The 26,514-nt window shown below is 38.8% G+C and overlaps 2 protein-coding genes across 2 annotated transcripts; one reads left to right on the top strand and one right to left on the bottom strand.

Moving 5' to 3' along the window:
* The first annotated feature begins 638 nt into the window (after window positions 1-638).
* Window positions 639-11,218, top strand: dpep1 (dipeptidase 1). The gene is made up of 10 exons (XM_067496271.1): window positions 639-1,032; window positions 1,231-1,357; window positions 2,044-2,176; window positions 2,270-2,420; window positions 6,732-6,801; window positions 7,095-7,271; window positions 9,279-9,363; window positions 9,449-9,524; window positions 9,815-9,950; window positions 10,796-11,218. Exons 1-10 carry the CDS (start codon window positions 905-907, stop codon window positions 10,973-10,975), a joined length of 1,263 nt encoding a protein of 420 aa, XP_067352372.1. The 5' UTR covers window positions 639-904; the 3' UTR covers window positions 10,976-11,218.
* Window positions 11,219-11,353: 135 nt separating this feature from the next.
* On the bottom strand, window positions 11,354-25,498 carry slc22a31 (solute carrier family 22 member 31). The gene is made up of 9 exons (XM_067496270.1): window positions 24,942-25,498; window positions 20,177-20,280; window positions 19,428-19,582; window positions 15,736-15,904; window positions 15,215-15,360; window positions 14,399-14,507; window positions 14,054-14,268; window positions 13,383-13,494; window positions 11,354-12,982 (listed from the first exon to the last, which is right to left on the bottom strand). Exons 1-9 carry the CDS (start codon window positions 25,329-25,331, stop codon window positions 12,529-12,531), a joined length of 1,854 nt encoding a protein of 617 aa, XP_067352371.1. The 5' UTR covers window positions 25,332-25,498; the 3' UTR covers window positions 11,354-12,528.
* Window positions 25,499-26,514: the final 1,016 nt, after the last annotated feature.

Raw genomic sequence — 26,514 nt, 5'->3', positions numbered from 1 at the left:
TGGCTCTAATATTAAATTGGTAATGAAGGAAATACCCATGTGAGTCTTTGATACATTTTTAATTGTTTTTGGACATGTAGGTATATGAAACACAGAAATATCAGGCTGCAGTTAAGCAAGTACTGCTTTCTCATGGATTGATTGTAATTTTTAGCAGTTGTTTGTGCTGCAAATGTAATAGTTGCAGAAACTTGACATCTTTATTCAGAAGTGAGTCAGGGGCACTAAGTAAATCAATTCACTCCATATGGTAGAAAAGAAAATGCCTTGTTTAATAAATAAATGGTGCAGCTATTTTAAGTCTGAATCTGTGAAATTGCCATGACATTGTACATGAACATACACTCTTCTGTTGTATAGAGTCTTGTATCATTGAAGCTGCATAAAAAAATACTTGACCAATTGGTTTCAGTTTATGTGAAGGATTAAAGTGTAAATATCTTCTACATGTCATTCTTCCTTAAAGTAAAGATGGTTAAACAGCTCCAGATTAAATAGCTGTGCTGGTGTTGCTTTGTGGCTCTGGAAATCGTTGTGTGGTGAGTTTTTCCAAGGACAAAAGAATGACACATAAAAGTGAGGGATAATATTTAAGCTACTGTTCTGTGTTTACAACTTCTTAAGCCGTAATGAGAAACAGACTGGGGACAGAGGAGGAGCGAGCGATGAGCAGAGATGACATTCAAAGGCATAATCGAATGGGAATATACAAAAAATGGGAGTGACTATCTGCAATAGTCTGCACAGATACAAACAAACACAGAAGTAAAAGAAATCTGTTTCAGCAGAGATTGATCCGGAAAACAAAAAGGACAGCTAGTGCAATCTGAACAGGGAAGAAAAAGTTTAGGAACACAAAGAAAAAGAAAAGGGGTGAATTTAACTGCGTGCAAAAGATTAGGAAATGCTGTCCAAGGTTATCTCAGCTGTATATTTAGCACTGTGTGTCAATTCTTGTGTGCTGGCGTTTGCTGAGGACCTGTACATGAGCAAAGCTTTGAGGCTGATGTCGGAGACGCCGCTCATTGATGGGTAAGTAGAAACACTTTGCACGAAGGTACAAATGCTTTGCATGATGGTGATAATAGGTTGTCTGCTCTAATGCGCAACACCAGCATTTTACATAAGTAAAATGTTGCAGTAAAAACTGAGGTCTTGTTCTGATCTGTCCAAGCCAGCAGTCCAATCAGTTTATGATGAAACTTTGGGTGTGTGACTCTGATCTTTCAGACATAATGACCTACCTTGGCAACTTCGACAGAAATTCAACAACGAGCTCAATAAAGTGGATCTTAACACACTCAGCTCAACACACACCAACATCCCTAAGATCAAAGAGGGTCGGCTTGGAGCACAGGTACCAACAAAACAATGTACTGGGAAGTGGAAAATGAAAGGAAACACAACTCAAAAGATCAAGTGAATGTATCTGTCGTTGGCTCATCACAGGCACCATTTCACAAATTTTAGGGGGTATAAAAAATAATTTAGGTCGTATCAATAGGAAGATGCAAGTAATATCATTCAAAACCTAGTTCCAATGAGAGATAGATATGAACGAGAGAGACATAAAGCCAAATTGGGTTTATTTTTAATTTTGGAGATTATTTTCTCATGTACAAGTCTAGATCCACACCTGCTCTTGCAGCAACAAATGAAATCAGTGTTGAAATGAAATGTGTTACATTATTCCAAGTACAACACTGAGGTATTTTTACTTTGCTAAATGTTCCAGTGACTTATTGTGGACATTTGTAACAGGTACTATGCCTGATATATTTTCATTGTATACATTATTCATGATTATAATATTAATGCTTTCAGTACTTTTTTTTTTTCAAAAAAAAAATGAAATACTTATTTTTTCAGGAAGTCACTATGAGACACTGTCTCACCCCTCAGCATATTTAAACAAAGCAAACATTACCTCAATAAAAAGAGATGTTCTAATAAGGAAAGTGCCAGCTCCTAAAAACCTTTGCTGGATAACCAGCAGTGCTGATATTTAATTGTATTTTTCGTTATCCTTTGTTCCACCTTCAGTTCTGGTCAGCCTATGTTCCCTGTGACACCCAATACAAAGATGCTGTAAGACAAACACTGGAACAGATAGATGTGATTCACAGGATGTGTCAGAAATACCCAGAAACCTTCATGTTTGCCACCAGTAGCCAAGGTGAGACATTTTGCTGTTATAGTAGCTAAAGCCCAGTGCCACATCTGTTCTGTTCGCGCCTGATAAATCACCTGTCACATCTGCATTGCACAGACATCATGGAGGCTTTCAGCATGAACAAGACAGCCAGTCTGATCGGGGTGGAGGGCGGACACTCTATCGACAGCAGTTTGGCCACCCTGCGCACCATGTACCAGCTGGGTGTCCGCTACCTCACTCTCACACACTCCTGCAACACACCCTGGTAAGAAAGAGAGCACACAGGTTTAGTCATTTAATTAGCCACACTTCAAAATGATTCCTTTTGCTGATACTAATGATGAGAAAATCCACAAAAATGTAATTATTTAAGTTGTAATGGTGTCATTGAAAACAGAATATCGTGATGGTGGTGAGAACTGAAACAATGACTAAGACAAGACAACTGTCTTAAGAGTATTCTATGCATAGAAGGTCATACAGAGTACTAAGCAGTCTGCAGACTGAAACACAGTTTCAGTGAAAGCAGCTTCCTTTTGTAATGGCAGATAAGCATCCCTACAGTTTTGGGTTCCTCCCTACAGAGGACTACATGGTCGGCCTCTATCACCTTTGCGGTTGTATCGTCAGTACATTGAAATGAGCCATGTAACCTTGAATACCAGGCAGAGGAACGAGAAGTTACAGAAAGCACCAAAGGTCACATGAAGGCTAATGAGTACAAGATTAACAAGTAGTGTTTAACTAAGTTCATAAATATTTTCCATGACACTCCACTCTTTTGATTATTCATTAATCCCTTCAGTACAAACAAACAATATTCAGCCATCATCCCTAAAAGTTCAAACGATTCAGTGTAGGTTATGTCCAAATTTTGAGGTTTTTCTTTTCTTTTCCAAAAGTTCCCTTTCTTTAGCAGTAGAAAATTATTAACAGTAACTACATAACAGTAAGTGATTAGCAAACATACATCAAATGAAAACAAACGGGAACCAAAGTGTGTTTTTTGGGTTTTTTTCCTTTTTGTTTTTCAGCAACACCATGAAAAATGTTTTTCTCAGGCTTCACTGAATCCCATCTTTGTTCATAAGGAACATCAGGGCCATGTTAAACATGTGCTGTACAACGTAAATCACCTTTTGACATGAACTAGATAAGACAGACTTCTGCAGATTCCATTCATGCACATATAACAAAGAAGCAGGGCTATTATTCACCAAGACTTGTATTTCTTCTGATGTCGGACATCAATCACATCCACCTTTTAATCATTAAATATGTCAAATTTACGGGGCATGAATGCATGATTAAAAGATTGATCTTGATGGATTTGCACAAGACATTGGCTGAGTCAAATATCCTTTGTGTGGTTTCCCAGAGACACCTACACTGTACTCGAAGCGACCACAGTTTTTGCAACTTCGGCTACTTTAAATACTCACCTAGTCGCTCTCTACCAAAATGTCACCTCTTGACCAGAGAGTATTTAGGAAATTTCCTCTCTCCCTCTCTTTCCACATCTTCCAGAAATTGAACACATTGCTCATTCCAATACACATCTATTTCAGCATGTGGGCTTCATAAAGCAGTTGTCATTGTATTGATCTGGCAAATTATCAGTGCATGTCTGACAAGCATTTCATTCATTGCAGTTATCAAATCAGGGTATGTGTATGTAAGCATGTCTTCACTACAGTGTGTGTCAGTGTGTATTACCTCCCCTAACCCTAACGCTTTTGGTCAGTCACCAGCAACTGTCCCTGGGGAACCAGCTTTTACCCCCCTCCCCCCTTCAGTTTGCCACTGGCGATGACTTCTCAGGACAATCTCTGGGACTATGTCCTCCTCAATGGCAATAAGGACACCACTTTGTCCCAGAGGGACAGTCTTTTGCCCAGTATCCCCCTTTTCCCACATGTGTGGCTCTCATCTGCAGATACTGGATATCGGCCACCTCCACCTCCCCATCCTCTATCCTCTTCCTCTATGATTTCTGTCATATTAAGAAATCTTTATGGTCAATCTTCAGGGGTCGACTGTGGCGGAGGAAGGTAGAGCGGTCGTCCACCAATCCTGCAGTTGTTCGGTTCGATCTCCGGCTCCTCCGGTCATGTGTCAAAGTGTTCTTGAGCAACACACTGAACCCCAACTTCCCAGTGTGTGGTCAATGCCCCCGTGTGTGTCTGTGTGATTGTTAGGGAGAATGGGTGAATAGGTAGAAAAGTTGCTGTGGGACTGATTGTAGTTGCACTCAGTGTTTGTGTTCTTCTTGTGGTGATGGTTTTGGTGGTGCTGACGGGTAGGAGTCCAAGTCAGCGTCCAGCTTCTGTTTGTGTTCGTACCCCATGCCTCCACTTTTTTAACATTATACTCTACAACATACTGTAACATTCTTTATGTAAGTTACACATCTGTATGCCTTTTCTATTTGCTTTTAGTTTCTTTTCTTTACTAAACAATTTTTCTTCCAATTTTATCAGCTGATTTGACTAAAGGAGCCTCCTTGAGAAAAGCCAAATTCTTGGTCCAGATTTTCAAACGTTCAATAATTTTTTTATCATCATACTTGGCTTTCACAGTAACAACATTTGGAGTAGTCAAATTTAGTGTCTCCCTTCTCTCACAGTAACACTAGGATCTAGTCCCAGCGGTAATTTTATTTTTGGACCTGCCCTGTTCATACAAACAGCAGCTCTTCTCAGCGAACTACTCTGCCCTGTAATGACCTGTGACCAGGTGAAAATGATGAAGACTTAGAAGGCAAAGAGACAGTGAATTCACTTGGTACCTTTCTTTTTTCTCCAATAATAATAATAATAATACATTATTTCAGTATCTCACTGTGTGCTGGACTCAATTGGAAATGCCCATGGCAGTGTTCCATTCCTTCAGTGTTCAGCCTTCTCGTCTCTTAAGCTATCAAGGTAGAGGCTGGAGTTAATTTGCTTCCAGGATGATCTGTCACTGTCCGCCTTCAGGAATCTGGAGTCATTCTTCAAGGTACTTATGGAACCAAATTGTGGTTGAAAACAACTTGAAGGTGGTGAGAACTGAAATAATGACTAAGACAAGAGAATTGTCTTTCTTGAGTTTATTCTATGCGTAGAAGGTCAGGCAGTCATACAGAGGGCCTGACCTGCAGAGTGAAACACAGTTTCAGTGAAAGCAGCTTCCTTTTGTAATGGCAGATAACCATCCCTACAGCTTTGGGTTCCTCCCTACAGAGGACAACATGGTTGGCCTCTATCACATTTGTGGTTGTATCGTCAGTACATTGAAACAAGCCATATAACCTTAATTACCAGGCAAAGGAACGAGAATTACTGCAAGCACCAAAGGTCACATGAAGGCTAATGAGTACAAGTTTAACAAGTCGTGTTTAACTAGGTTCATAAAAAATTTCCATTACAGTATCTACATACTGGCAGTTAAATCTATAACAGTGAATCTAAATGTGCTTTGTGTGCAAAATCTAAACTATTATTGTCATATTTATTTAGGTACAAAGTAGCTTGAAATGAAAATGCTAAAGTGCCTCAGATGGATACTTAAATGGTTTACTTGAGTAAATGTACTCTGTTACATTGCACCACTGCCCTGTGGAAATGGACACGATACACCTGTCTTACAGCTCTCACATGAAGTTATGCTATAGTGAGGAATAAAGGACGTGGTTCCTGTAGTTATTACCTGAGCATTCAGAAAGACTCAGATATATCTGGGTAGATCTTGTAACATCAGACCTAACGGTCAGTCTAGTTTGTGCTCTGAAAAGTACGGGGGATTTCTGTAAACCAGTCATTTTCCTCTGAGGTTAGAAGTATCAGTTCTCTGGAAGAATCAATTAGACAGCTGCAGCTATTAGGAGTTGGCTAAAGTTACTGTAACTGTCTTTGGTTTTTCCATCTGCCAATTGTTCTTCATTTTTAATCAATTTAAGCAACAGTAGTGTCGATGTGCCAGTGTTAGCCAGGAGGCTCTTTTTTTAACTATTGTTCCTGCTTGGTGTCAGGCAGCCAATAAAACAACAAAAGCACATTGCATATGAAAATCATAAAAACAAGACAAAATGTGAAGCAACTATATTAGACATAAAGCCTACACTTCAAAGAGTAGCATTATAAAGGTAGATGCATGTTTAAAATGCACAGCTTAAACACAAGAACTTAAAGCAAACAATTATGATATAGTTAAAACAAGATAAAGTTACAATAAACAAAGAGTAAAGTAGAAGTAGTATCAGCAGCAGTACAAACTACATGTACTGCCCAATACCCAATGTACCAAAAGGGCAGAGCAGACGAGGCAAACTAGCACTGATGAGGTGTGATATCGGTTGTAGTTGTTTCTTAGTCAGGATTTAGGAAGAATGGTAATATTGTACTTTAATCTGTATATATTCATAATTCTAATTTATATTTGACATTTTGGACATTTTTTTATAAATTATTAGTAACATTTTTCTGGGAATAAAGTTTTTAAAAAAACAAAATATAAAATAAATAGAAATAATAAAAAAATAAATAAATCAAGAAAACAAAACTTCCTCATTCTATTCTTTTTCTTTATAAATCAGGGTGGATAACTGGCTTGTGGACACTGGATCCGATCCATCTCAACACAATGGCTTGTCTCCATTTGGCAAGGTCAGTGTACAAGCAGAGATGTAACTCTAGTAAGTTACAGTTTAGTGTTATATTTTACACCTCTGCTGTAAAACGTAAAAATGTCCACACTCTCACAATTGCACATAAGGCATTTCTAGTACAAATGTTTCACCATTCAAAGTACAGAATGTATTCATATTTCATGTTTTTATTTTGTGTGTTTGTGTCATTACACAATTTTAAAAGGACCACTTTTCTATAGGCTTTACATTTTTGAAGCACAAACTAATTAAGTAGATCCTAGAAATAATTATAGTGGTTTCTTACAACAGCAAGTAATAGTGGAAATGAACCGTCTGGGGATGCTGATCGACCTCGCTCACGTGACCGTAACAGTGATGAAACAAGTGCTGGACATGTCCAAAGCTCCAGTCATCTTCAGCCACTCCTCCGCCTACAGCGTCTGTCCACACAAGAGGAACGTCCCAGATGATGTTCTCAGGACAGTTGTGAGTGTGTGCGCTTGTAACTAAAGTGTGTGTAACTAAAGCAGTGAGTTGACAGCTTTAGATGTCAGTTCCTTATGTAGTTTTTAATAAACGCAGATGTACAGTAGTACTGTGGATCAAATGAGCTAAAAATTAGCTTCAACTTTACCACCTACTGTATTTGATTTACACCTGTATTTGATTTACACCAAGTTTCTATATTACCAGAGAATTTTGTTATTATTTGTTCATTACTAGAAATTTTCTTCTGCCATAGATTTCACCTTTTGAAAATCTGGTCTGAAATTGTACATTTGTTATCTACGTGATCATTTAAAATACACAGTTTGTTTTTAATGGCGCAAGTGCAAGCAGGTTGGAACGGGTGGAGAAAAGTGTCAGGTGTGTTGTGTGATAAAAGATTATCAGCAAGAATTAAAGGAAAGGTTTTCAAGATGGTGGTGTGACCAGCGATGTTGTTCAGCTTAGAGACAGTGGCACTGAAGAAAACACAGGGGGCAGAGCGGGAGGTAGCAGAGCTTCAGATGTTGAGGTTCTCTTTGGGAGTGACGAGGACGGACAGGATCAGAAATGAGTACATCAGAGGGACAGCTCATGTTAGATGTGTTGGAGATAAAGTCAGAGAGGCCAGATTGAGGTGGTTTGGACATGTTCAGAGGAGAAACTGTGAATATATCGGTAGAAGGATGCTGAGGTTGGAGCTGCCAGGCAGGAGGCCTAGAGGAAGACCAAAGAGGAGATTTATGGATGTAATGAGAGAGGACATGAAGTTAGTTGGTGTGAGAGAAGAGGATGCAGAGGACAGTGTTAGATGGAGGCACATGGTTCGCTGAAGCGACCCCTGAAAGGGAACAGCTGAAAAGAAAAGAACGTTTTTTTTAATGGAGTACTTATATGTTTGCGTTCATTCTTTTGTTTTAAAAGTGACAGTTCTCCCACAGACTGCATCTGGTTTTCCCCCAGGATTTCCGCACATTTTGACAGTGTTCATTTTATTTTCACAAGCTTTTGGTGTTGCTGCTGTTACCACCATGCTTTAGTGAGGAGGGGCCGTCTGCCCATGTTCCTTCATTTCCATAGGCAATGAAAGACAATTTATACCACCGTTACTGGAAGAGATTTGGATGTGAAAAAGCAGGGATCATAAAAAGACAATAACTAACATTTAACCTGTTTTTACAAGACCAAAGTGCTTATAAATTGACACATTGTTACTAGTTCAAGTGTGAGATAAATAATGGCAGTTATCTGTTTGTTGTGCAACACCGTAAAACAAAGAGATAAAAAAACCCAGCTGACGTAACCCGGAGATCTGCACTCTGATATACACTCCCCTATCTAATCCAGTCAAATACATCAGCTCTGCCATGAATTCTACTTTTACAGGGTTATAAGTTTAAGATGAAAATGTCAGAAAAGTACTAATTTTACTGTGTGGTTAATACTGAGGTCATTATATCAGGAGGTGGTTCTAATGTTCCGCTTTCCTATTAAATATATGAGGTGGCCAAATCATTAGAACCACCTCCTAATGTAATGCACTCCAGTACGACTCCATGACCCAGTATGACCTGAGTAATAACTTTGCTTTGATGTTTTCTCCTAGTCTTAGATTTGCTTGCCTTGTTCCTCTCTTGTAAGTTCTTTTGGATAAAAGTGTCTGCCAAATTGCTAAATGTAATAAAACCGTAGTCCAATTATCAATTTTTGTCAACTTCAGCTTAAAAGTTCTAAGCTTGTAAAAGTAGAATTCATGGTGTGGCTGCTGAATTGCATCAGATTGTACAGGTGTACCTAATAAAGGTGAGTTACTGTATCAGAAAGCAGAGGTCAGCTCCCTTGTGTAATTGGATCATCAACCTTGAATGCATATCTCAGGCCAGGTCATCGCTCTGCACTTTCAGTCACTGCACAGGGCCTCCTGACAGTGCACAGTGTCCTATTCCATCCTATATATTAGAGTTTTTAGGTGCTTTTCTGTCATTGTAAAATCTTGTCTCTCTCCAGAATGAAACCGGAGGAATCATCATGGTGAACTTCTACAATGATTATGTGACCTGCAGCAGGACGGCTACACTCTCAGATGTAGCTGGTAAATTACTGTTGTAAACTTGGTTAAATTATTAACATATATAGTGTATCTGTCCACTTTGTCATGTTTATTGCTTTCATTGTAGATCACTTTGACCACATAAAAAAAGTGGCTGGAGCAGGTGTTGTTGGTTTTGGTGGAGATTATGATGGAGTTTCCAGGTAAGAACAGTGAAAAGCTTGTACTAACGTTCTTTTTTGAACATTGTACATAAAAGGATCCTACATTAACATTTATTGCCAGGTAGGGTCGAGCTCACTATGCATCTGTTCCTGTCCCTGCTTTTTGTATTTCTTTATCACATATTTGCACCTATGGCAGAACTGGGCTTGTATATTGCCATAACCATACCCACACAATCTAGATGAAATATAATATGAGAGTCGGCGTGTTAAATTGGCAACTCTTAAGATAATAGTTCACACTGTCCCTCCAAAACCTATCGTCTCAGAGTACCAGAGGGTTTGGAGGATGTGTCCAAAGTGCCCAGTCTAGTGGCTGAACTGTTGAAGAGAGGATGGACTGATGAGGAGGTCAAAGCTGCTCTGGGAGAAAACCTGCTCCGGGTCATGAAGGAGGTTGAGAAGGTGAAGAATGCACACGCACACACAGACACACACACACACACACACACACACACACGCACACACACACACAGCGACAAATGTGATTACAATCAAGGTCAATAAAAATACTATTTCCATTTTTATTAATTTTTACAAAGCAGTATATGGAATTGTTGTTTTACAACTGATATGTGACAGTTTTTGTCTGCACAATTTCACCTAGGAAATAGCCTGACACATTACCCACACAAAACAGACATTTTTACATTGTTTTTTGTACAGATCAAACATATGGGATAGAGCAATAGTTTTGATCTAAAGAGTTGAGGTTTTTTGTCTTTGTCCAGAACAAGGTTGACAGTTTACCTTTTTCCAGGATTTTTGCCAATCTAACATTTTCCCTCACTCCAGCTCTGAGTTTACTACACATGCAACACTGATCATATAATTTTTAAGCAAGAAAGTGAATAAGAGTAGTTCCCTGAAACCTGGTAAACACACAAATCAGACATGATGTCATTGCAGTATGACAACAGAGAGACGCTATCAAGTCTCATTATGGGAAGTGCAGGTATCAGCTTTTTTTTAAGCCATGTAAAAGCCTAAAGGTCAAGATGACTGTCTGCTCTAACTTTTTTAAACAGCAACGTTATTTGTTGTCAAATAGTGGACAACTCCTTGGATCAGTGCAATGTACTCCTTTCAGTGGTAGAGGTGGGCCTAAACAATATTGGTTATCCATATAAAGATTATAGAAAATTAAAGAAAAATATTTTCTTTATAACAGAAATATTGTTGCTATCATGGCAAAAAATAATCCATTAGTGCTTTTCAATGTGTCTGACAGTCATATCTTTTTGTGTCAGGTTCGTGAGAGTCTGAAAGCCACAGATCCAGATGACCTTCCTATTCCATACGATGCAGTGAAGAGCTCATGTAGGACGAGTTATGGTTACCCCAATGCTGGAGTCGTAGCCTCACTCAGCACACTGGCCCTTATGCTCACACTGGTTCTACAGGCTCTTATCACATTATCACCATTATGAGCTGTATGTATGTCAGTTAGTCCATGAATAATACTAAAATCTAATCATGTGTTCAGAAAGGCACTTTTTTTTTTTCCCACATTCTATGTGTGGACAAATAAAGAATCACTGGGGTTCCATTTGTTTTCTATTTAGTTTTTAGTACTTTTATTGAAAGTACAGTTAAACTTTAAAAAGTCAAAGAAACAGTATCTTACAATGACATTACAGTTAAATAATAACAGTAAAGCCACAATTTATCAAGTCTGACCAAGTGTCATTTATTTAAACCTGAGACAAAATTTCAAATCCTGATTTCTCACCCTGAAGGTGCTGTGGGCAATTGTGAACATATAGATGAGGTCACACAAATGTAATCTGTAATGAATGCACAGCTACACACACACACACACACACACACACACACCTCAGCATCATTACGTCTAGTGTATCCATATTTTTTAGAAGAGATCGCCACCTAGTGTTCTCAGAACGTAATATCTCTGAGGGATGCAACACATACCTGCAGCTCATTCACTCAAGATTTGTTAAGTTGCATGTTTTTCACATACACGGATCCCAGCTGCTTCATACTGGGTTAGGAAAATGTGACTTGATTATTAAGATAAAAAACAAGTTTTCACCTAATGGCATTTTTAGCCAAACTGACATTTGACCTGAGGAAAAAATAAATAAAAATCTTACTGCCAATAAGCAGGCTATTAAACACCCTCTCTTGAAGCTCGATCAAGTAGTATGGCTTATATTAAACTCAGAAGTCAACCTTAAAGTGCTCCACATCCTTTCTTTAGAAGAGTGGAAATAATCATTCATAATACAAGTTGTAAATGCAGTGTCCTCACTGCTTAAAATATTAAATATGGGGAAATGTAAAATAACTTGAGGTTCAGGCATTTAAAGAAGCTGCTAATCATTGAAGCTTACATTTTGACTCACTTAAATCAGTGTATTCACATGTCATGTTTCCAATGATGATGACAAGACCAAGTGGAGATTCACTTTTTGCAAGTGCACTAGTATCAGTATTGGAAGTGAAAGCTAAATTAAAAAAAAAAAAATCACCTATTTAAATAAGGCAATGTAACAAAGTAGTTTGTAAAAGAACAAAAAGAAACTGGTCAACCACAGAAAGAACTGACCATCAGCTGCTGTGTGTCAGTCAATTTTCCACAAAACAATTGGATTAAGAAGACTTGTTAGTGCAAAGCATTCAAATGTTATTTTGCAGTCAGGTTTGTGGTTGAAACTAGTCTCTGTAACATTTTGGTTTGCATGCCCCCATGCTGACAGCTGGACTGGTCATCATTTTTCAAGGGCATCACAAAAAAAGGCCACTGGTTTTCAATGCATCCTGGACATCCATGGAAAAATACATGACAGTAACAACTTTGAAGAAGTTGATGTATATTGCTGAGAACTGACAAAGATTTAAAGTGCACTGCAGCCAAGACCAGTTCAGGTTATGACCAGCCAGTGACTCAGACAATAATTTAATAAAGGATGATGGTAGATTGCCAGAGGTATGTTTACAGAGCAGGATGAGGAGTTGTAGGTTAACTCAGTGGAGATATAGTCTCTCTCAGTGTCTCATTTTCTTGGCCCTCTGTCTGACTGTTTGAAAGTAGAGGGGAATGAATGGGTTCTGTCATCTTATAAGGCAAATTATCTTTAGTCAACATCCTCCTGGTGGCAGAGACCAAGCGGGAATAGTTATCAGGGTTGTACTCTGACGAAGGCGGCCGGGTGCACAGTAAAGGCAGGTTGTCTCTGTCAGGCCGGGACATGAAGAGAGGGGGTCGTCGCTGGCACTCGCCCTCCTTCAGTGAGTCTGGGAGATGTTTGCGTTTGCTTTCAGGTAGTAGCATTATGCTGAGAACAGAGAGGACGGCGAAGGAGGCGAAGATGACGTGGTGGAGGAAGTGGCCTCCATTGTTCTGAAGCTCCATCAGGGAGGAAGCAGCCATGCCAATACAACCTGCTGCCAGCACCAGGCCAAGACAACCACCTCTGGAAAACAGGAAAGAAGAGCGGGGGGGAAAAAAGGAAAACAATAGTTGTCAGGGGAGCTTTGATCAGACAATACTTCATATATACTGCTTAAATCTTGTTTTTCCTGCATCTCTGTACTTTCTAATTTTCCTACCCTGTGTGTAGCATTCAGCCTCGAGCAGTTAAAAAAAAAAAAAAAAAAAAAAAAAAGTTTTTTATGACATTTCCTCATATAGTCAAAGGTTTGTTGACACCTATTACTGATCTATTTGTTGTTTACTTTCTAGGATGTGAACTCATCAAAATATTCATGCTATTATTTTGAAAGGATCTTTACTTTACTTTTACTGCCTCTGACCATTACAAAGTACTAACACAGGATATGCCGACAAGCCCCCTCAAAAAGAACAACACTTACCGAACAACTGTTGGCATCACCTCAGAGGCAAAGAACACGCTGAGCATGGCGAGAGCCTGAGAGAAGAGCAGACCTACGACAGAGAGCACCAATACCAGACCTCCATGTAGGTCTGACACACAGAAAGGACAAAATAAAAATAAACACATTTTATTATGACGGCAGAGATGGTCATGGTTTTGTCGCAGCTGGCCTAAAACATTAAGGCATTAATGTTTTATTTTGAAGGGCATGCAGGGAGCTCCAAATGGATTACATGCATATTTAATGACTCAATGCTGTGTCTTGGCCCCAAGGATGAAAAACTGGTTTACTTATTTTCTATATCAAGGCCTACAAACATGATTTGGCACATTTCATTATTTCTGAGCTTAAAATCATGTTTTTAATACTACATTACTCATAATCATGACCTCATGTTATTAAGCCATTATAGAATAAACTGATTTGGTTAATTTCGTCAAAGTTCCCCTAAAAATATTTTGAAATGTCTGAATTGTAATTTGACTTTTATCAAGTGACAAAATCAGATCCATGTAGCACATAATAGCTTAATCAGTAAATTACTTTTAACTATTAATGTCCTGCTGTTCTATGCCCTTTATACAAGATACAGTTGATGGGTTATGATTGCTAGTAGCCACAAAATAAAGTTAATAAAGTTAACGTACACTGAGTGAGGGCCAGCAACAGCAGTGATGACAGTCCGGTGAGGATGGCTGAGAGCAGAAGCATACCACGGCGACCAAAGTGATTGACAGACAAACAGATGAAGATGCAGGCCAATGCACCGGTTATCACTCGGAGAAAGTAGCTGAAGTAGAAGTTGGTGGAAAAACTGTGCAGGTTTCTGGTGAAACAGTACTGGATGCCTGTTCCAATGAACCTAGAGGAGACGGAAGATAGACTCTGACTCTATGCGATTTCTGCATCTCCTTCCTCTACATCTTACTTTTAATCGTTATGTTTATCCTGATGTCATCTTGGTCTTGACTATAGAGAGAATAAAAACTCACAGAGTGAAGCTCAGTATGAGGCAGTTCTTCCAGATAACACGAGTCCGACGCAGCTCCAGGACTGAACAGTACCTCGGCTGACAGTCCTCTCCATAGGCTGAGTCTATCTCTAAATGGAAAAAGGTCATTGGTATCTGTTACACATCTATTTACCATATTATAATTATAGAATATTTATGGCTGAAGGATAGAAACTTAAGGGGGTAAAAAAATGATTACAAATACAGTGAGGATCCTACTTATTTTGAGTAATTTAATATTCCCGTCGATATAATAACACAATGACTCCACTCACTGGTCATTCTTACAGTTCATACATGCTGCATAGCTGCAGAGTAAATCTAACATTCAGTAACTCATTACAGCTAAAACAATTAGTGAATAAATCAAAAAAAAAAAAATACTAATGGTAATTCCATAGTATAAATTTTGAATATAAGTCATTAAAATAGTTTATTCTGGCACAACCCTCAAAAATTCTTTTAAGTTTTTAAAGCTCCTTTCTTCAATAAACGAAGATGACAATGAATAATAATCACTACTTGTCTTCCTAAATTTTCTTCCTCTTAGGTACAATAAACCAACAATTAGTATTAATGCTAGCAGGATTTATTCTAATAAAACGGCATGTAAATGGAAATTGTATATAAACGGAAACCAGTGATGCTTCTGACAGAGACCATCTTGCTTTTTTAGGAGGAAGCCTGTGTCTAGATCATATTTTACCAAGGTGATGCTTGTTTTCTTCTTTCCACGATATTTACATTTTATGTAGGACAAAGAAGCTTGTTTTCAACAGTTCTCACATATGTGTACCTGACAGCAGGGTTTCACCAGGGTAGATTTCATCTCGCAGACAAACACCATTCCTGGTGGAGAATTCCTGGAGGCTCCTTTTCACCTGAGGAATCTGATGTGTGGCCAGGAGCCAGCGAGGAGACTCAGGAAACACTGACTCACAGCTGAGGAAACAACACATGTTACATTGCATCTCAGAGAGGTAGAGAGAGTTCAAATATTTTCTGATAAGAATAAAGACCTTAGCATACCTGCCTTTGGGATATGTTTATATTTCATTAATGACTCATACAAAGTCAAGAACTGGGAAAACACCTTAGTGCTGGAATGAACTTGCTGAATGAATAATGCAACTATGTGCTGTGGTATTTGTATTATTTTAACGTGTGGATGCATGTTAATTTAGGTGTGACTATTAGCAGATGTGAGACTGAAACACAGCAACTCCAAGCTGCACTAAGCACCGCTATGACACCTCCCTTAATGCTTCATCAAATACACACGGTATTTCCAACTACACACACCAAATTATGACTCACCACCAATAGGAAAGCAGCAGGAGCAGAGGCAAAGTGGCTACGGCCTGGAGGATTGGCCAATCGCGGCACAGAGCAGCGAAGCCCGGCAACAGCAGCTCTGCGAGCACGCCAAAGAAGCTGCTGACCATGACAACCATGAGTCGATGAGGAGGGTCACATAGCTCCAACCCTGTGAGAACGTTGGAGAGAGACAGTGAAGAAAGACATCAAAACACATCCAAAGCTAAACTACATTTGTCCAATATCCCGTCAGAGCACGAAGCCCTACATTCACAAAGCTTAGTGGTTTTAGTTGTTGTACGTGTTATAAGGGGATGATTGGAACGTCGCATCAGCACATTATATGTGTGGTTACTAATGCTGATGAGGACTTTCCCATCTGTTTTACACACAGTGTTAAATCTATCTTTCTAAATGTTTTTGTCTTAATTCTTTCCTTTGTAACGCCATCTGTAGATTTTCTGAATCTTTAAATACAAATTGTCTTTGTTAAAATAATATAGATAATAATATAACTCTTTCTGTGACATCATTCTGATGACTTTAATGCAGAGTTCTAGGACACAGAAACAAAGACGACAAAACAAAAAACGATAAATTGTCAACTCAGATTCCATAGAAATAAATCCATTTGAATCAGTAATGGCCATGAAAGAAGGGAGACTTTAACTCTCAGTCACTGTTCATAATTCATAAACCCTATAAATGTGTCTATAACTTTGTTTTATGAATAATACAAGAACTAAGAGAATTCAAATGGGGACTTAATGTCTGGGGAATCCCAGTCTGTAAGCCACTGGGAAGAGAATGTGGTCCAAGCTGTGTGTGAATTGTGAATTCAATGCTTAAGACAATTACCTAAAACAATAACCACTGCACAAAGTGGTGATCCCCTACAAAACTATGTGAAACTGATTGTTTTTCATTTAAATTATTTATCATTTTATAAACTAAAAAAAACCTAAACTATTGTTTCATAGAAAAGAACAGGGAAACATTCTGAATCTAAATGTGTTTTCTGGTTAAAACTAAAGCAAAACATGTCATATCATCTGAACAAGCACGAATGGGAGGTAAACTCAAATACAAACATTCTTATTTGACAGTGTGTCGAGCTGTATGAGTTTCTGCTGAACTTTAACCTCCTCCCCCCTTAGCTCTGCTTCTCTTTCCTTCTCCTCTCTGTTGGGGTGGAGAAGGAAAATGAGGATCACTTCACTTCCTCAGCTTTAGCTCTGCCCAGGTATTGTTTTCTTCTCTCAGTGGAGGAGCAGCACTGGCAGGAGATCACTGACAACAGTTCTCTCAGGCCCCCACTCCACCTAGCCCAACACCAGCCAGACAAAATCTGGATTCAATTTAACCCTGACCTCACAGGAATGTGGGAGTATATTCATAAAGTATGTCAAAAACAAAAAACAAAAAAAAAAAGAAAAGAGTGTGTGCATGCACATCTACAACACTGCACTACCTAGCATCACCTTCTCCTACACAGAAATATTGTTTTACTGTTTTACAAAATTCATAAAGTAAACAGTGTATTGATTACACAAACCTTAACCACCAGAAACTCTTTTTAGAGTGTCAAGATGACATTGAGCTAAAGATTGGCCATGGGGGGGGGTAGTACACTGGAAGGCCCCCAGAAGAGGACAGCTGCTGCCTGCCGTCACTCAGAACCCAGCAGAAGTCAGTTGATCATGAGCTGAAATATCAACCCAACTCAGCTCTACGCGGTCATACACACAATTGTGCGGAGCAGCCATGTAAGTCCTTCTTTTTCATTATAGGCAGAATTTCAAAATGTGTAGCCTGCAGCCATCCAATATACAGGATGCAAGACTAATAAATCTAAACAACCGCTACAGTGCAGTATTTACATATTAATGTATTGAGCAAACCCTGTTTTTCATTATTTACAGTTGGCATTTTTAGCCATAATTAGTCAACCCGTCTACAGAGTTCTGTATGAAGTGATTACACTTTTTTTTTTAATTGTATTGGTATTAAATCAATCTGCCTGAATGAAGAATGGTTTCACAGGAAGCACCGCAAGTAATACAGTGCTAAAGAGCCGTGAAAAAAACTTTTTAAAGTGTTTAAACTGAGGGAATGAGGGTTGTGTGCAAAATTAAGTAAAATCACGTAAGCTACATCCACTGCATAATTTGTGGTACCTTAAAATATTTAACTGACTTGAGGATGTGTTTGGATGAAAGTACTTAAATTATCCTTTATGTTTCAGAAACTGAATGATGAGAACAGATAACCCATACATCTTTGTGACAAGAAAAAAGGGACATGGCATTAAGAAGAGAAGGAGGGGTTACACACAATCTCTTCTGAATTAAGTTATGAATTTAAAAATGTGCTAAACACGTTGACAACAATGCTGCAGCTACAAACCAACTTTCAACCTGAAATATAGTTTAATATAAAGTCTGTAACTTGCAGTTGAACCTCCATCCAACCCAGACTAACAAACAGTATGAATCTATCTGGTGATAGATCAGAGATCAGTCATCTGACAAATGTAACATATATCTAAATATGTTTGAATTGAATTGAAATTGAATTTTAACCCTCTTTATATGGCATTTCTGTTCTTGACCTTCAGAAAAAAAGAACCTGATTTTAGTTGTTTGTATTTGCTTTAGTACAGACAACATGATAAGATAGACAGAGTTAACTTCTCTAAAACCACAATGTGATTTTTATTTTTACCTTGACCTGATAAGATTAAGGTTAAGAACATTTTTATACAGTATTCATCACCTGGAAGTAAAACAAACTAAGGATACTTGGTATTGGATTTGCAGTTGCTGCTAGTTGGAGTAAACACGGGAACCTCTGCAACCAGCATGATATTTTACTCTGCGCTGGGAATCACAGGGCCATGATTTATTACATTACATTACATTATGTAACATTTACATTACATTAGATTTTCTGCAAGAGGAAACATGTTTTATCACAACCTTGATAACAATGCTGAGGCTACAAACCAACTTTCAACCTGAAAGACAGTTTAATATAAAATCTGTAACTTGATGCTAAACCTCCATTCAACCTAGACAAACAAATTATGATAAAGAAGTAAATATGAATCTAGTTGGTGATAGATCAGAGATCAGTCGTCTAATAAAAGTAACATATACCTAAACATAGAATGCAATTGTGAAAAAAAACCTATTAAATTCAAATAAATTTGAGTATACCTATACAAAGCTGACACGTGGGGTTAAAGATCTTTCACACTAATAAAACCTTGACATAAACAGCAGCATGCCAGGGATTGTGGGCAACTGGAAAGACAGCAATGTTTATTCATCTCTAAACTCCCTTTTTACACCCCAGTCATTATGCTCATCATCCTATTTGTGTCTGATTTGCTGCTCTGTGTTGTGCTCTCTATTGTATGTTTATAGTTTTTCTACCCCAAAGTCATTACAGTTGTTTTTCAGAAAGAAAAATGTGACTTAACAAGTCACATGATCTTTTCATAAACACAATGCCAGTGACTTAGCAAAACACGGGAATGTAAAAATGCTCTTTAAAACAAACAAAGTGCATTGCTAAGTGTGAGGAAGTTGTTCTTTTTCCAGTCCCCCAGAAGTCCATCACTGAATAAAGTTGGAAGCTTAAATACTAGATGAGTAGGACAATGCTAAATGTGTTCACATAATACTCACTAGCAATGTACGAAGACACAAACACTCCAGCGAGCATGGCGCCCTGAGAGAGACGCAGCAGCAGAAACACCACAGCACTATTGGACAAACACACTGCCACCCCTAATAGACTGGACAGGCTGATGGAGAGGAGGAAACCTCGGCGACGACCCAACCTGAAAACACATGGATATCATTTCTTAGTGACAAAAAAGTTAGGAAAAAATGTAAAAGAAAACAACAATAATAATAATAATAATAATCAGTATGTTTAAATAGTTTAAATATAAACCTCATTTAAATGAATTCTGTAACATATAGGCAAATTATCAATTTAAAACTAGCATAAAACATCAAAATGTTTTATTTCAGAAATTATTCTGATAATTTCAGATTAAACTAGTTTATAGGAGGTTTTTATTTTCAAAATACACATAATATTCAAATCATTTTATTCATTTCATGACACTAGTTCACAGTGTTGCAATTCATAATATATACAAATATTTTAGATAATCATAATAAAATACAAATTTCACCTTGAAGCCAATGACCCTGCTTTTGAAGCAAACTCTCTGTTTGCTGGAGCAACAACAATGTTGAAGTCGATCTATACCATCTAATTACTGCTTTAAATACACACAGTACAAAAACATGGACCTAAGTTTTTATTTCTTTAGCTTAACAATTTGCATCTTAACGTATCCCAATGAGTTTCCAGCAAGAAATAACAACTCTTAATTTGGCTCTTAACTTTAGCAACCACCTACCAGTCACACAATGTACCAAGGAAGATGTATCCCAGAATCCATCCCGTCATAAAGCAGATACGCTGCAAAGGGATTTTCCAGTAATGACTGCAAACCAGGTTCCACTGCAAAGGGACACAAAATAAAACTCAATATAAACTAGTGGAAAAGAAGAGGACTGTTACTCCATTAGGTTTATAGGCAGACAATCTGTTGTACAACATGTCATAATAATTGGAAAGAAACATTGACTGTACCAACTGTTACAATTATTTAAAGACCTACATATTTTATCATTGTTTAGCATTCTGAATTTTCATTGAATATTGTGGCTGGCATTGTTCCTCATTTCTTTCTCTTAATAAATCCCAAATAAACCACCAAACCAATAACGTGTTTCTGTCTTGCCAATCCTGTTTGTGCCAAAACCAATGATTTTTGTAAAAATATATTTCTTGTGTATAAAGTTTTATTCTTTAATAATGCTCATCAATTACCTCAAAACAGTTTGACACTGTAGCTTCTAGTTAATCCTTCAAAGAAAATAGCGCTTGTTGCAGTTGTGGATAAATACATATTTTATGCTCTAGTAAGCATTTAAGAATGAGGGGAATTTGTGGGTGAAACTAATTGTAGGTTTTGGACATCAAGGCACAGGGTAGAGATAATAATCTATAAGATTTGAGACTCAGCTGTGAAACAGCTTTTCTTTCTTTTCCAGTGTGTAATGCAGGAAAATCAAACTAGAAACATTATAGTACATTGGACACAGTAGGAAATGCATGTGATTTGAAGCATACAGAACGTGTGCCAAACAACTGTTAATGAGTTAAGTGTATAAATTCTAAACACGTGGATAACTCTGTTGAACTAAAGACTCCAAAAAGGTGCAAGAACAAATGCTAAAACCAAGATGCTGCATTAGCTAAACAGCATGCAGGCTACCAGGGAATTCACCAAACAGAGAAATCACTGTGAATGAGGAGGAATGTAGATCATGTCTTTTCTAATTGAGTTAAAATGTCAGCTGACAATATTATTATATTAAAACAAAGTAGAGGCTGCCAGCAGCTCTATATCTGGTTGGTACCAGTCGCTGCTTATAGCAAAACTCTTCTCTACTTTTCTCTTTTCCTTCTTTTCTGCCTTCCTGTCTGTGTGAAATCATAATCATTCTGAATAGTTTACAGGGACACATGGCTACAAAGTTCACATGATCAAAAAAATAGTAATAATGTTCAATAAAGATGAAAACTGAGCACATTAAATACAAAACCTTCACACACATACATTATTTGACATAATATTTCTAAACGAAACTTTCAGGCTCTACTTTGAAGCAGCTCCTGGCGTCATCCCTGTGGAGGAGGTGGGTGAAAAGCGCTATCCAACCAATACATTGTATAAATAAAACACATTTTTATTTATTTATTTGTTTGATTTGTTTATTTATTTTTTTGGATACAATTTATTGGTTGGATAGAGCTGCCTCTAGCATATGAGAAACATGAAGAGCCTTCAAGGAAAGCATCAACTGCCAAATACCTAGACAGTAAGGCAAGTCCTGAGAAGTCAGCTGATTGGTAAGACCGGACACCTAACCCTGCCAGTCATTAGGTACCATGCTGGCATAATAAGATGGAAAAAAGAGAAGATAGAGGCCACTGACATCAAGACATTGAAGATCTTTATAATACGTGCAGAATTTTCACCTTAAATCCTGCATCCTGAGTCTGGCTACTAAGTGGAAGGAAGGAGACTGAGGATTAGTTAGCATCAGAGCGACTATCCAAGATGAAACAAAGATCCATGAATACATCAGAAAGCTGGCCCCAAGTCATGACGTGCTCAGTGAAAACCTAAAGCAGCACAAACCAGAGGAGCAAGAGAAGGAGGAGCAGGAACCGTCACGGAAGGACAAACCCCTGCACGGTATGTACCACCGGCAGATAGATGAAGTGGCTTATATCAGCAGGACTCCAGGTGCAGGCTGTGTAAAGATACCCCCGAGACAATCCAGAACACAACAGCAGGGTACAGATGCTAGCAGGCAGGGCATAAATGAAACGCCAAAACCAAGTGACTGGCATAGTGCACAGAAACATCTGTGCAGAGTAAGGGCTGGGAGCACCAAAGTCAAAATACACAACTGACGTTGATTGAGAATGACCTGTGGGACATTTCAAGATATAGACTGACATACTGGAAATGGCAACCAACCAGCCGGACATACAGTCAGAAGAATAAAATGTGCCAACTGTACTCATGCCATTTAAGAACTATTTTTTCTGAGAGCTGTAGTAGAGAGTAGTAGTTGCAGTAACAAACAGTATCAAAAGGAAATGTAGTAATACTGTAGATGTGGCAATCCCGTGTTAACATCAAAAAGAAGGAACATGAGAAGCTTTAGAAATATTAAGGGCTGAAATAAGAGTTAGAAAAGATGTGGAAGGTGAAGGAACATATGGTACCCATGGTTGTTGGAACAGTCACTCCCAGTTGGGAGAGTGGCAGCAGGAGATTCACGGAAAAACATCGGAGGTCTCTGTCCAGAAGAGTACAGTCCTAGGAAGGGTTAAAAAGCTGTAGTGGAATTTCAAAGTTCCTAGGCCCCTGGTAGAGGTCCTAGGAAAGAAGGAAAAAAGACTGCCTATAGGGGCTGGTGTGTAATTTCTTTACATACACACACCATTTACAATGGCGGTCCATGTTATGGAGGACAAGGGTCGGCATGGACACTCTGAGCAGTCTGCAGCTACACAGCCTAATACACAGTATAAAATGTGAAGCACTGTGTCAGAGGTGGTAGTAGTACACAAATGCAATACTCATGTACGGGTGCAAGATTTAGCCTAAAAAGAATTCTCCACTACAAGGACCACATCAAATATTTTACTCAAATAAGAGTACTAAGCAGATTATCTAAATGTTTCTTTAAGTACAAAAGTACTCCACTAAGAGAACAATGAAGAATATGGGGCTATCAAGTGGCTTTATGAGGCCAAGAGACCAAGAGGCAAGGTTAATGTATTTTGGCCTTTTTTTAATTCACAAAAAAAACCTCTACAAACTGGTCCCAACTATAGCTAAATATATAAAACTTAAAATAATGGCCAAGACAGCTGTGACTCCTGTAAGGGACATAAAAGCTTCAGCAGCTGAGATGGGGGAACAACAACTGCAGCCCTGCCTTTTTTTTTTTTTTTTTTATGAAATTGAGCTTTTTGATCATCAGACTGGATGTGTCTGATGATCAAAAAGCTAAATTTTGTTTTCATCTGAACCTAGGAACTTCTTCCACTTGACTTCAGAGTTTTCGATGTGCCTTCAAAGTCTAGCTGAGATTTTACCTTTGCCACTCTCCCATAAAGCATTGACTGCTGAAGAACCTGGGCAACCTGTGAAAACTTCCCAGGGGCAATGATTCATTTCTATACCCTCTGTATGTGCACTGTGTTTAACATTACTAGTCATAAGTCAGACTGATGAGTTTGGAAACTTTAATGTTAAGGGCTGTGAACGGTTTCTGCTTTAAAGTGTAGGCTGATTGTCTTTTCACCTGGAGCACCTGGTGTGAAAGTTAGTCTGGTTATATAAATGTATAAAACTAATTTAGCTATATGCAGGTGTTAATACTTGACTGTGTCTTTCGTAAACACAGGTTTTAGGGTAATCAGGCAAGATCCATTTCCTATAATGCCAACGGATACCAAATTACAATTCTTACATTACCAAAAATCAATTGCAGTGAACCTGGGGATCTATGCCCCTGTGGAAGTCCTGAGGGAGGATGGAAGACTGATTTCACTATCATCCAACCAGTTAAACCCACATCTCTGCCTCACAGGATAAAAACATTATGAGCTTTGACAGTGCAAGATCTTTAACTTGGCCCCCTTATCCAATTTATGTAAACGTGAGGAGCACAATCCTACTCTTTACAAGTTTTCCTATAATTGTTTTCCTTTGTCCCTGTGAATGACATCATGGGCAGAGGAAGTTGTCGGTGAAGGAGGGTCTCAGGAAGGAACATGGAGGCCTCACATTTCCCAGGTCACAGTGGGAAAAAAAACTCTCCCCACGGCTAGTCTGCTTCCTTGAGGCCCTAATACACAGACAAAAGTCTGAGATCGAGCTGAGAGACCACCCATAATGACTTTGTCCTGCATGACAGTCTACTTCAAGTCTGGTGCTGTTTCAGTGCGTGCTACTGCACAAATGAAATGCACATGTGAGGTCAGATCCTGTTATCAGTATTTGCAGACTGGGATGGATCCTTGACTAGCACAAGACCAATAAAACAGACTGACAACGTGTCTGAAGACACAAACACATCAATCTATCAGTAACAGTATGTAAGAGACAATCACCTTTTGCCGTTTTTTGGCCCAGACAGCAGACAAGTGAGGCTGAAACAGACGCTCGGCAACAACAAAGTTTTAAGTGTTGAGCCTGAGCCAATATTGACTTAAAGTTGTTAACAGACGACTTATTGACACGCACGCTTCCAGCACAGATAACTGCGCTGCGCGGAAACTGGAACAACTCCAGTTAGGCACCACTATCTGAGCATTACCAAAAAAAAACAAGCTGGTTGTCAAACGCGACAACCAGTGCGAGCAAGGAAACGGTTTCTCTAGACTCAGATACTGATCCAACATATGGATCCAGCCACTTTGACCATACTGCTCCGTCTAACATGTGGATAAACTAACTTCAATTCGGATCCGTCCCAGGGTCGAATTAATTAAAGAAAGGTCCAAACATAAGCCACGATGGCTCTTACCTCAGTAACAAAGTTGCTCTGCAGCCCCGCTACTTGGGAGTATTCCCACCCTAGGGTGCACGCCACCGTCTCCCTGGGCAAATCTTTCGTGAAGTCCGAGGTGTTTGGTGGGTACTTAAAGAGTTCACAGTGACTGAGACCGGTGCCGTTCACCCACGGAATGGCGAGGTGGAGGTACTCCTGCGTGGACAAGTTGCTGAGAAGGAAAGTGGAAGGCAGAAGCTGGGGATCGGGTTTGCAGTGGTAAGAGTCCGGGATCTGAGTATAAAACACGTCGCTAAACAAATTCAGCACGGCCGCAAAGTTGGGGAACCAGCTGAATGCGACCACGATTCGGTTATAGCGTCCATAGCCGCCAACGCGAGGCAAAATCTTCGTCTCATAATCCATTGAAGACGCGCGTTTCTGGTAACAGATGTTCTTCAAGCTATTGAGCAGTGACGTGCGCACACTCGACGGCCGCGCAACGCTGCAGCAGCAGGTGAGCAAGCAGCGAGGAGGAGAAGGGCGGGGCTCCAAAATCCCACAACAAGGGGTTTCGGGATCGAGCTGTGACACACCTGCTGCTACTTGATTGACTCATGTCCGGATATCCCCACAGTGATGATACAGTTGCCGGAGGTCGGTAAAATCATATAATAATTTCAGCACTTGGCCAAATGACATGTGCAGATGAGTGAATCTGACCTGGACTTATGAAGACTGTTTAAACTTTGGTGACAATAATGACAAATTCTCTGTTTAATAATAAAACTATACAGTTGTGAGAACCCGCTTTAATTCATCAACCAATTATGTAGGATATGCACTCATCCTACATATTGATTGGTTAATTTGTCTTCATAAGTGTATACTTAAAAGACATATTCCGAAATAAAATGGACAAATTCAAAATGTTGATCGTGGTCCAAAAACAACTATATCACCTACTTTGGTAAAGGAGGAGTAGTTGGGGCTGTATTCTTTCATATTCAGACAAACCTTCTTGTTCATTCAAAAATTTCTCGATCTTTGTCCTAGTGTGTTGGTATGAATATGTATATTAACCACACAGGATGCAGTGTGTGAATTCATGTAGCAGTATGTGTTACTGAAGGAACAGTATGAGGCCTGTTTATTCTGGCCTCTACATTAATGGCATTCGCACAGTGTCATGGGATTTAATTTCAAATCTAAGTCGATGACACTGTGGATTATACAGCAGCGAACAAGCTGCTAGATTGTCTTAGTTAGTCGTGTCTTGTTTCATCAACAAAACAAAAGGTAGCCTATGTTCTTTGTTAAATTTGTGAACAGCCCTCTAATGTTGACATCCTAATCAGGGGTGAAATAGTTACTGACTTCATCGCAGTACAAATGAATCCAAAGCATACTTAAAAAAAAAACTACAATAAAAATGGTAAAACACATTACATATAAACAAACAATGATTTATCATCATTGCTGAACATTTTTAGCTTTAGTTTTTTCAGAGCACTCTATAAAATCCTTGACAATATATTTTTCATAGCCTCTCTCTGCCCCTTCAGTTGCCACTGCCCCATACTTCTTTAAAATGTCTAACAATTTGTAA

This window comes from Channa argus, chromosome 2, assembly GCF_033026475.1.
Source record: "Channa argus isolate prfri chromosome 2, Channa argus male v1.0, whole genome shotgun sequence".
In the NCBI taxonomy this organism is placed as follows: domain Eukaryota; kingdom Metazoa; phylum Chordata; class Actinopteri; order Anabantiformes; family Channidae; genus Channa; species Channa argus.
Note: the sequence above shows the minus strand (reverse complement) of the source record. Positions and strands in the feature narration are given on the sequence as shown.